Source organism: Bidens hawaiensis, unplaced genomic scaffold (genome assembly GCF_021521415.1).
Source record: "Bidens hawaiensis isolate Kalapana, Puna unplaced genomic scaffold, B.hawaiensis_p1.1 tig00007457_1, whole genome shotgun sequence".
Lineage (NCBI taxonomy): Eukaryota > Viridiplantae > Streptophyta > Magnoliopsida > Asterales > Asteraceae > Bidens > Bidens hawaiensis.
The window spans coordinates 82,698-94,557 of NW_027491523.1; the positions used below are offsets into that span (position 1 = coordinate 82,698).

At 33.3% G+C, this 11,860-nt stretch overlaps 1 protein-coding gene across 2 annotated transcripts; it reads left to right on the forward strand.

Annotated features, from left to right (window-relative positions):
* Positions 1-736: 736 nt before the first annotated feature.
* LOC143635383 (cyclin-J18-like) lies at positions 737-4,987 on the forward strand. 2 transcript variants are annotated; one of them, XM_077103233.1, is made up of 9 exons: positions 737-849; positions 909-973; positions 1,518-1,614; positions 1,919-2,017; positions 2,112-2,129; positions 2,217-2,287; positions 2,380-2,506; positions 2,598-2,658; positions 4,747-4,987. In XM_077103233.1, the coding sequence occupies exons 1-6, from the start codon at positions 742-744 to the stop codon at positions 2,229-2,231; spliced, it is 402 nt and encodes a 133-aa protein (XP_076959348.1). In that variant the 5' UTR covers positions 737-741; the 3' UTR covers positions 2,232-2,287; positions 2,380-2,506; positions 2,598-2,658; positions 4,747-4,987. The 2 variants fall into 2 exon arrangements, with proteins under 2 accessions (XP_076959348.1, XP_076959347.1); XM_077103232.1 differs by having other exon boundaries at positions 1,919-2,129.
* The last annotated feature ends 6,873 nt before the right edge of the window (positions 4,988-11,860 follow it).

An 11,860-nucleotide genomic window follows, 5' to 3' on the forward strand; every position in this document is an offset into this window, starting at 1 on the left:
TAATAAGAATAGAATTGTTAGTGTAAATAAATCTAACTTCTAAATGAGATATTAGTATGCATATATAAATAAAAGTTAGAATAGTTATCAAATTTTAATAACAATGTTTATACACATTATTGCTATTACTCAGTATATTAGTTAGTATATGTATATGCATAGATATATATCTAATGTACATAATTAAAGAAGTGTTTATGATGCTTATGTAGATACCTTTGTGTCTATTACCTTTCTTGGTTAGGATATAAGCGGCTCGTGCTGATAACGTGTTATAATATTAGCTCTAACTATAACAATATTATTAGTGTAATATGAGAAGTTGAAGATAACAAAACAAGAGGATAAGCAAATATAGGATTCAGTAAATTTTTGATGGTGTATCTTCTTAGGTTACATATGTAGATATATATACACAAAAGTATTACTATTGAGGGGACATGTTTCTATAATTGATTTGAAAAATTTGCCATCCATCATATGGATATCTTGCCGACACTTTCATAATAATTTTAATAAATAGTTTTCAAAATTTCTATTCTGATAAATACTTTTTCCCTGCACCTACACCCCACTTTGATAAAAAAACTCATCAGTTTTTTATCCACTCTTCAAGACCCGAGACTCAAAAACTTAAAGCCTCACTCATCGCTATTGTAATTCGAGCTTTCCTTTCGGTATTGGTTTGTTAGAATCACTTGCCTGGTTGACTGAAGCTCTGTTACATTAAAATCCGGAAAAATGAATAAGAATGGAAAGGAACTAAACTCGGGAACACAGATTATGATGGAGGAGCTGTGCTCGAATGTGCGAATCCGAGTGCTGGATTTCTTCATCCAATCCGCTCAAGTAAGTAAGCATTCGTAATTACCTGATCACTGATTCTATTTCAATTTTCAAACAAACAGCAACTCCAAGTTCCTCCGATGGTCAAGTACACTGCATTCTCCTTCTTTGCTCAACGATTCTGCAGGTAATTTATCTTTATCTTTATCTTTGTTCCTCATCAAAACCTAGGAACTCAACTAATTCATCATCTCTAGTTGACCTCATCGTTCAAATTCAAATTTGAATGTAACTGTCATCAGTATCATACCTCATCATCATCATATATCCCACCATTAGCAAAGCTATGGTAGGGTGAGGGTAAGATGTAGACAGCCTTACCTCTACCCATAGGGATAGAGAGGCTGCATCCGGTGAGACCCCCGGCTCGATATCAGTATCATACCTACGTTCTGAATTTAGAAGCACAATTTAGGGGCTCTTAATCAGTATTAGTATTTTGGCTTAAATCATCTTATTTATATGTATAACCAAATATGCTTTAGTTACAACCAAATTCTTTTTCTTCGGTTGTTTTTGTATATCAGCTTCCTAATTTTGCCACACCCCCCCCAAGAGGACAGTAGGCTCTCAGTTTTGTCAGATATCTTTTTTATTCTTTTTTGCTTCTGTGACTCACTACTGAAAAGGTTCATAAAAGTTGTATAATTATTTTACTTTGGTTTTCAAAGATCCTTACAGGGTGTTACAGGACACTGGCTTTTACAACCAGTAAGAGAAAGCAATCTTCAGCTCTTTGCTCTTATTGCAATATGGATTTCAAGCAAAGTATGCATGCAATTTCATTCAACCTACATATATATATATATATATATTTATTTATTTATAAAAACTCATCATGATATCATATTTACACACCCACAATAATCAATATAAGATATATCCATGACCATTATATCCTTCTCTGTCTTCTTACATAAAGAAAGGGTATTTATGCCAGAAATATGAAAATGGTTAAATGATTATTATTATTATTATATGATATTATTCAAGGTTTAAAATTAAGGGGATGTATGAAACTATCCTTTTTTACTATACATGAAAGCTTTTTAAAAAATTCAACAACTCCCAGATACACGATTCTCTTCCCTTAACCGTTAGGAAGTTGAAAAGACTGGCAGACAAGACGATACACGAGCAGCATTATACAACTAGAGATTTTGCAGAAGCAGTAAGCAAACTTTTTGTCTTTATGACACTGGCTTTATTAAAAGAACAGATTTATTTTATGATTCTCATAGAAACGGATGAACAAACTTGTGCAGGAAGTGATCTTCATGCAGGTAAATCTTTGTACCATATTTATATAACAATCTCATATAAAAATATACAATAACCTTTTAATGACATCATAATTTATTGTCATGAAGGTATTGAATTTTTAGATCGGCACATCCGATATCACCTTCAGGTTCCTTGAAGACCTACTTATTCAGTTGAAGTGCATGTCCATATATCTTTTTCGTACTTTCATGTTTAACTTTCTTTGTTTAACTTAATCGCATTACATTATTTTTCATTCTGTGAGTTTAGAGAAGTTGCAACAATTGGGGATCATTTGGATCTTGAAGTATGCATGGGCATTATGGATCTTCTTTATGAAAAAGAGGAAACAACAACACTTTATGACTCTCCACAATCTCTGGCTGCATCAATCCTGGTATGTTTCTAATAATTATTTTTCGAATACGCATGGTTTATGTTTAACTATTAATCGTCACTTGGTTAGTAAGCGTTATTTGTTCATGCAGGTTGCCTCGTATGCCATTTCGGTTCCTAAACAAGGATGGGAGTTTCCTCTTATTCCTTGGGGTAAGCTTTCTCTATATGTGACCATGATTATACATATAACATATTCATATAGGCTGATAAGAACAAACCTTAGATAAGCTAAAGAGCTGTGTTTTCAGCTATGAAAACCCGTATAAGGCCAAAGTTAAACGGGTTGTGTTTAGGTTGACTTGTTTAACCCGTTTGATCAAACACGTACCGGTTTAAAATTAAATAAAAATATATAATGTCAGCTTGTTTAACACATTTGTTACAACCACCAACTTGCGTATGGCCTATTTATAACTTGGTTACAACTCTCGGCCCGTTTGATTCGTTTCAATAAAGAATACATGGTCATGTTGTGTTACATGATTTTTAACTGTGTCTGAGTTAGGGTTGATATTTTTGACAAGAATATTTAAGTATAGGTCGGTTGGACATAATCAATTAAACCGCTCGGCTCCTGCCCACCGATCTGACACAACTCTCACTTCTAATTTTATGAGATATATATGTTGACTTGAGCGCAATCGTATAAAATAGTTGACATGACATCCCATTTGATAATCAATCACGAGTGTCCCTTGGCTGACGCACATGCTATGTCATGTCAGCTATCTACACAATTGGCACCCGACGTCCTGAATAATACGAGTGCCGGTAGCGGTATGTCAAATTTATTAGCTTGTTCACAAAACTAAAACTCAGATGAGTATTTATATTCTTAATAGTTAATTAAGCCTAGTAGTCTAAACATAACATGATTTATAAATTGTTTTCAAAATGAGACCTACGCACTAGCCAACTGCGCCACCACCCCACATATTATAACACTTAGTTTCTTGTGCTTTTTGTCATTTTCGTTTGTTCCTCCTGGGAGGTATTGTTCTTGGTTTGGTTAGCTTCTTGCTATGCCGTTTTGGTGGTTAATAAAGTTCTTTTTGTCGTTCAAAAAATAAATAAATAAATAAATCGCACGCACCAATCTCCTAAAAACATTTCAGAAATATATTATAAAACCTCACATGTTTTAAATTCGAACCCAAACATACAATATTTATTCAAATTGAACAAAACAAAATACAACGGGGGTTTAAACAGTGCATGGGTTCATTTAAGTTTGGGGTGTTAATCATGTCGGGTTGAATTCTTCAACATGAACACGGCCTTTTTTTTATTCTTGTTAAAAATATTAACTCTAAACCACACACACTCAAAAATTGTGTAACCCGCACATGACTGATTTAATTAATTTATATAAATGTGTAATTGGGATAACGGGTTGTTAAAATGGGCTAAACGACTTCGTGGGTTGATCCGTTTAATCATACTCGTTAAGCAAATTGACCTAAACACAACGTGTTTTAATTAAACAACTCGATCTAAGCTCAAATCATTATTAGAAGGTTGAACATTATAAGTCAAAATCTAATTATGTTAATGTTCGTGACTTCGTGACCTATACACGTTATTTTAGTCAAATGGGTTGTAAATAGGGGTGCAAACGAGCCGAGCCACTCGGGAGTTACTTGAGATCGGATCGATAAAAAGCTCGAATCGAGCCTGAGTCTCAAGTAAGCACATTTAGTTATCAAGCTAGAGCCTTGGAAGTGAAGATTGTTTAGGCCCGTCAAGCCTTGACGAGCCTAGTGTATTTATAGGTTTAACTATTTTTTTACTTATACGTATTAATTTTACACCGCACTACTGAGCTCAAACTGAGCTATGGCTCGTTTAAGGTACCGCACACAAGTACGAGCCAAGCTTAGGCTCGTTAATATATAAAATAAAAAAAATGTATATAAATTAATTGTTAAATAATAAAAGGACTGAACCCGAGGTGAGCCCAAGCTTGAAATAGTGACTTACTAGCCGAACCCAAGCTTTAGAAAAAGAGTTTGAAATAAACCGAGCTTGGGTTTGGATCGGCTCGTTTAGACCCCTTGTTGTAAATGAATTTTAATAGTCTCATGAACAGGTTAACAAGTTGAACATATAAATTCTATATTTTCTATTTTTTTTAATTTTAATTAAAAATGATTAACCTAGTAGAGCCTAAACATAAGTGTTATATATAACATTTTTTTAATTAATTTTTTTTATATATTTTTGAATACAAATATGTAGTGAAATATGGAATGGCATGCAAAGAGGAAGAGATCATACAAGTTGTCACTTACATACTGAAACATGTGTTACAACCATCATCTTCATGTTAGGCCGTTAGGGTGCTTTCGCAGCAAACTTAAATGGCACTCGCGTCCCATGTAATACAAACTGGGGGCGAAATTTTCGAACAAATTCACAGCACTAAACTTGAATTGTCCTACACTCATGATAATATATTGGAGCCCCTATTTTGAGAATAGTCTTAATAAATAAATCATAGGCAATAGAGTTTGATTAATCATAGTTTTGATACAAGTTTTCAACTTCCAAGATTCAAGTGATTTTACTATTTTAGTTCCTACGCTTTTTCCAGCTTGTTTATGATAATACGTACGTCAAACCCAGTTCGAGATTAGTCTAAACATAACATGATTTATAAAGTGTTTTAAAAATAAATTCTAAAAACGGTAAAAAAAAAAAAGAATGGAATGAGAGAGTCTCGAATAACATGATTTACAAAAGTGTTTTAAATAAATCCTAAAAAAGGTTAAAACAAAAAATATAGGGTGAGAGAGAGCAAAAAAATATTGGGTGAGAGAGAGGCTCGAACTCAGGATGAATAAAGATGTGTTTTAGGATGAATAAAGGTATAAGAAAAATAATAAATAAATAAATACATTATCGACCTCAAGATGAATACAAAATATGGGGTGAGACTTGAGAGGCTCAAATTTAATTCGATCTTGTGAAATCAATTAAACGCAACCAAAAATATCAATTTTGTGTTAAGGGTTTGGATCAAATACAAATTAAATTAATATACTAATCAAATAGTGTAGTTATATATACAACTTAGAGCATTCTTAGCAACTACTCTAAAAGTTTTGTGAGAGAATTCTCTAAAAAATTTTAGAGAATGGTAAGTGGTATTGAGTAGAGCAGAGAGAATTTATCATTATCATTATCATCATCATCATCAAACTCAGTATAACCCACCAATAGCAAAGTTATGGTAGGGTCTGAGTAGGGTAAGATGTAGACAGCCTTACCTCTATACCATGGAAATAGAGAGGCTGCTTCCGATGAGATCCACGGCTCAATAATAGTTTTGTATCAAGCCTTGGACAGAAGGCACATAACACTCAATTATCGGGACACCGGCTGATTGGTGCATGTACCCTTGTCTTTTATCTATCAAACGAGTCCTGAGCCTTAAGCGAGCTGACTGATCTAATATGAACAGACCTGGAACTTTGAGACAGTAAACTATAATTAAAAACGAGAACATAGCCGCCGGAATAAGATCAAATGGATGTATAAAACTCAAGTTATGATATTTTAACTATTTAAGCGAGCTGGTATTGTTCAGAATCCGAACTTCGAGTCTAGAGTCGGGTTCTGACCAGTACACTCAAAATTTCAAAACAAACATAAAAGTCTTCTGGCCCGAAAGCTAATTCCGATCAAAGATAGAGAAATCAAATAGTCAAATATTGTGACTATTTTGCCGTAAAACGGGCCGGAAAGCAATTGACCAACAAAACCCCATCAATAAGTAAAATTGATTGAGGACTTTTGTTAGTTAGACAAAAATAAAATTTTTTCATGAAGACAACTTACCTGGAAAGATTACGGATAATGAAATGCACTGGTTAAAAGGGTCTTGAAGCTTGAAAGCTAAACCGTACAATGAAGATTATTGGATAATACACCATGAAAACATATGCACGATTCTTTAAGAGATGGGGGCTAAGTTTGCAGAGGTATTTAAGGTCTCTTGATAGGTTTGGTATAATAATGAGACTAATAATTAATTTATTTCGTAAATGGGCTCGAATAGGAAACGATATAATCAATAAATGACAAAATCTGAAAATAAATGGGGATTTCGAGATTAAGAGATGGTGTATGATGTTTTTAATAATATTTTAGGGTTTCATGATGTGTTTTGGTTAATTAAAACATCCCAAAATCATTGACTAGGTAATTGTTTGTTTAAGGAAACCGAATACACTTAATATAACAAAATTGAACCAATTAATAGTCAAAAGTTGTTTTTAATATTAGATGTAAAAATATGGACGTCTTATAATATTATTTAACTATATCTTGGGGCATAAGTTTCGGGATTTGGGTCAGAAATAGTCCTTGTACTTTTATAAATGCGATTTTTAGCCGTTTAAAACGATTTTAAGGGTTTTTAAGAGTTGTTTGACGAGTTTGATAGTTAAGAAAACATAAATTAAGTTTAAGTCAGGTCTTCGAGTAAACATATTCCTTGTCGAGCAGATCTTGTAATCTTGAGCGTGCTCAGAACATTACTTCGAGTAGACTTTACTTAGAATATTTTCTAGCGAAAATATTATTTTCCAACAGACTTCAAATGTCATGATTAATCCAGACATTGCTCAAACATATCTCACGAGCAAACTAGTTCTTACTCAAATCTCTTCAATCTTTGACTTAGTCTAATTTGAACAAACTAAGTATATTCGGGTACTGTAACTTGCTCGAGACTGAACTATGCTCGGAGTAACACTTAGAATAATTTCTATTAACTCCCTCAAGCATACTTGAGATCCATATTACTTTATCCTTGCTCGATCCACCGGGTTACTCGAGAACTTGGTTTAAGCGTAGATATATTAAGGGTTTGCTCGGACACAAACCTTGTTTGATTGAAGAACAACCTTGCTCGACGAAGTGCAACTTGTTCGAAACACTTAGAAGAATTCTAGAAGATAACCTTACTCGGATAAGATATCTTGCTCGAAATAGTAAATACCTTGCTCAGAGTGTTTGAGTTCGCTCGATTTCCATACTTAGCATTTTCTGGGGAGGTTTAGAAGATTCCAATTTTTCCTTATCAATCATTTAGAACCAACACTCATCTTCTTCTTCTTCTTCTTCCACCATCTCAGGTTCAGGAGAGGCAGGAACCTCCATAATCTCTATATTATCATTTAACAACTATGGTAGAATATCAAATTCAACTTCTTGATCAAATTGGTTGGTTGGTGCCTGCCGGCTGATTCTGCTATACGCATTTGGATTTTGCAGGGCTAGAGGGGCACCCGTTCTTTCAAGATCAAATTGGCTAGAGTGGCACCTTCATGCTACTTCTGTTATACACATTTGGATTCCGTTATAATTTGCAAGAACCTGGGATACATCAAAAACTTATCCCTCTCATTTCTCTGAGCATTGACTACAATTCCTTGAAAAATCATTCTAGAGAAGTTGAATGAATGGTTGTCAATACAAGATAGCCATAGTAGCTGAGGCAGAGTTAGCAAAGTCTAAGTTCCTCTCCTCATAGACAAGCTCTAGATTACATGATGTATCAAAAATCTGTACAGCAGTGGGGACATCCCTTTCTGAAACTGGTCTTCATGAATATTCCCTTGACAGCCCATAGTTTCATGGAAGATTATCAGTAATCTCCTGAGAGCACAATAATTTCTCATTAAAATTATCATTCAAGTGTAATCTTGCTCTTATCCGTTGCTCTGTAATCTCAATATCTCACCCTTGTATAGTGGCTTCAATCATTGCACCATTTACGTCATCAACATATTCATCTGATTCCCAAAAGTGTAATAATTTATGTACAAGATTAGACTTTCAGTGAGAGCAAAACGAAGATTAAAGTGCTCTAACCAGTTAATCATCAAAGCCGATGCTTGATTTTCAATGACTTCCAGTAAAGCACACACATTGTGATTGGGCTCGAATTTGTAAGCCACCAGGTCTGCACAAATAAAAACACATTCAAAGCACAAATTAGAATTAGAATAAACAATTAAACTTTAATGAAATAAGAATGAAGAAGGAAAATTGTCTTTAAGAACCTGTTCTTCGACAATTTGTTAACCTACACACAAAACTATCTGATAAGAAAATAGAAAAAATGAAACCCTAAACCTGGCGGAATTGAAAAGTTGCATAAATAGTTTGATTGAGAGAGCAAGATTTAGTTTAGGGCACGAGCATACGAAGTGTAATAGAAGAGAGGGAAAAAGTGTTTGTAAAAAGCTTAAGTCCCCCTTTTATATTAGCATTTGTCTGATAGTGAATTTCAAACGTTTTTGTTGTTTTGCACAAACAAAACGCCAAAAACCTTTTAAAATTATTTAAACACAAACAATAACCATGCTCGAGCAAACGTCCAAGCAAAGTTATGCTCAAGTATGCTCGAAATCAAAGTCACAAGCATGCTTGGGAGATACAGATCAAGCATACTCAATCAAACATAAGTCTTAGATAATGAACTAAGTATAAAATGAAACAAGCATACTAAAAAAATACAAGGTTACTCGAGAAAAAATCATAGGTATATCAAGTAAATATAAATCATAAAGTACACTACCTTACTCGAGATCAATTAAGTTCCCAATAAGAATGACTTAGAAAGTTCCTAAAAGTAAATAACATACCAGGAATGCATATATCATCAAGTTTCACACCCCAACCTACGACGGAAATGCCGAGGAGCGAACTGTTGGTTCACATCTCATAAGGCACTAACATACAATATTAGTGACAAAATCTAATTATTTTATTATTTTAAAATCAAGTACACATTATTCAAAAGAGATTACAAATAAAGAAAAAACAAATATAATAGTACCATCTTGTCTTTTTATTAATAATAAAGCCAAATAAACTAAGTTCTTCAATAACTTCAAACATTCAAGATATACATCCTGAAATATGCGTAAAAATAGGTTTGTCAACAACACATGTTGAGTAAGTAATCACCAGATTTTGATGTAATAAAATATTATATATAAAATTATGCAAATCAATATCATGAGTATCAACAATTAAATATTAAGCAAATAATGAGCAAATAATTGGTGTCGTTTGACCATAGCCTAGCGAATCAGGCTTTGTCTACTAGGACTAACTAAATACAAGTAAGGGTGTTTGTTGACCATTGCTTAGCTAATCGGGCTTTGGCTACTGAGACGGCGTATGATCATACTTTAATGTGATTATGATGGACCTCTCTGAATACGATAAATAAACAAATGAGCAAGTAAGCAACTAGCATATAAACATTCAATTGATCAACAATACAATATATGAGATTTTCAAGTGATGTAATTAAGATATATAAAAGTATTATAAGGTACGCATAAGGTCTACAAAAGGTTTAAAATCTGTAAAATAGGGGAGTTATACGATAAAATAAAGATATTAAATGAGTCCCGAGCCTTAAGCAAGCTGACTGATCTGACACGAACAGACCTGAAACTTTGAGTTGGTAAACTATAATTAAAAACGAGAACATAGCCGCTGAAATCAGATCAAACGGATGTATAAAACTCAAGTTATGAGATTTTAATGATTTAAGCGAGCTGGTACTGTTCAGAATCTGAACTTCGAGTCGACATTCAAGTTCCGACCAGTACACTCAAATTTCAAAACAAACAAAAAAGTCTTCTGGCCCGAAAGCTAATTCCGATCAAAAGATAGAGAAATTAGATAGTCAAATATTTTGACTATTTTGCCCTAAAACGGGCCGGAGAGCAATTGACCAACAAAAACCCACAAATTAGTAAAATTGATTGAGGTCTTTTGTTAGTTAGACAAAAATAAATGTTTTTCATGAAGACAACTTACCCGGAAGATGAATGGAACAATGAGGAAACACGAGTCAAAGGGTATTGAAGCTTGAAAGTCAAACTGAAAGATGGAAGTTCTTGAAGAAAACACCATGAACCATTATTAACGATTTTTTTAGAGGTGGGGGCTGAGATTCCGGATTATTTTAGGGTCTAGGAATATGTGTTTGTTAAAATATCAAGGGTTAAGGCTTGTTTATTAGGAAATAACTCGTTTAGGAAACTAAATAATCAATAAATGACCAAATCAAGTATAATAACCTCTAAAATTTGTTTGCATAACAAGAAATGAATGTGGACAAGTTTTTAATATCTGATTTCAGGCTTAATTTCTCGTGATTATGGTCGTTTTGGGAAGGATTTAGCATTAAACGATAACCGAAAAAGAAATTGGCTGGACAACACTTGCTTCGCGCTACGTGAAGTAGAATAGAGCTCTTCCTTCACGCTACGCGAATGGTGTGTTTTTACCAGATTCAAAAAAATGTTATTTCTAGTCCCTGATGTTTCTTTAATGCGTTTTTTAGCCATTTTAAGCGATTTTAAGTGTTTCTAGGCATTGTTTGACGAGTTTGAAAGTTAAGAAAAATATAAATTAAATTTAACCAAGTTAAATACTAATAAATACAAAATTTAAATAATTTGAAAGAACCGAATTACATTCTAAGTCGGGTTAAACATAAACGAATTCAAATACGAAAAACCCGAGATGTTACATCAAGTTTGCTCGTATTCTATCTAACTAAGCTCGAATACAGAGATAAGATATAATAAACACATAAATAGTAAACTTTGCTCGAATACATAATCAGTATGCTCGAAAGAACAAAGTATCCTCGCAATACACAAAGTATACTCGAAACACTTAAGATTGTCAAATAAGAACACAAGTATGCTCGAATACACTTAGAAACATAGAAATCATTCTCGACTAGCAAAATATGCAAGAAGATAACAATTAGCATAGAAACACATAAAGACAAAGAAGTTTATTAAAATTTGACTCATACATAATAATGTAAATGAACTTTTGACACTTTGGAGATTTAAAGCTTATTCATCTTGATGAAATGAGATCAAATCTTAGTTTAATCAGTCCAAACATATTTTGGAAAGATCTCAACATGAGAATCACTTAACACTATTTCATTCTCAGCATTATTATGACATATAAGGCAGGTTAATAGCATGTATTTCTTGTCTTAGCATGAATTTCATTGATTTAGTGATACGATTAAGGTTCAATTTATGCATAAGAGATCAACGGACCCCATTTTTGGACTTATGATTCCTCTTATCAAGCTTATTTAGCTTTCTCCAGATAACCCCAAATTGACTTCAACCTCCTAATGCTTGGTCAAAACCATTTAATGACAGAACATGTTTTTTAAACTTTAGAATATTTTGTAATTTCAAACATTAAGGTTGAACGTTGGACTTACATGCCACATAGTTCGGACTTACATCCCTTTTAGGACTTATAATGATCCCCCACCATTGTT

What these genes read in the sequence shown, in the direction of transcription:
- LOC143635383 (XM_077103232.1), top strand. Translation starts at nt 742, where the DNA reads ATGAATAAGAATGGAAAGGAACTAAACTCGGGAACACAGATTATGATG. An exon ending in TTTGCTCAACGATTCTGCAG is followed by an intron (nt 974 to 1,517) that starts GTAATTTATCTT and finishes TGGTTTTCAAAG; the next exon opens with ATCCTTACAGGGTGTTACAG. An exon ending in AGGAAGTGATCTTCATGCAG is followed by an intron (nt 2,130 to 2,216) that starts GTAAATCTTTGT and finishes ATTGTCATGAAG; the next exon opens with GTATTGAATTTTTAGATCGG.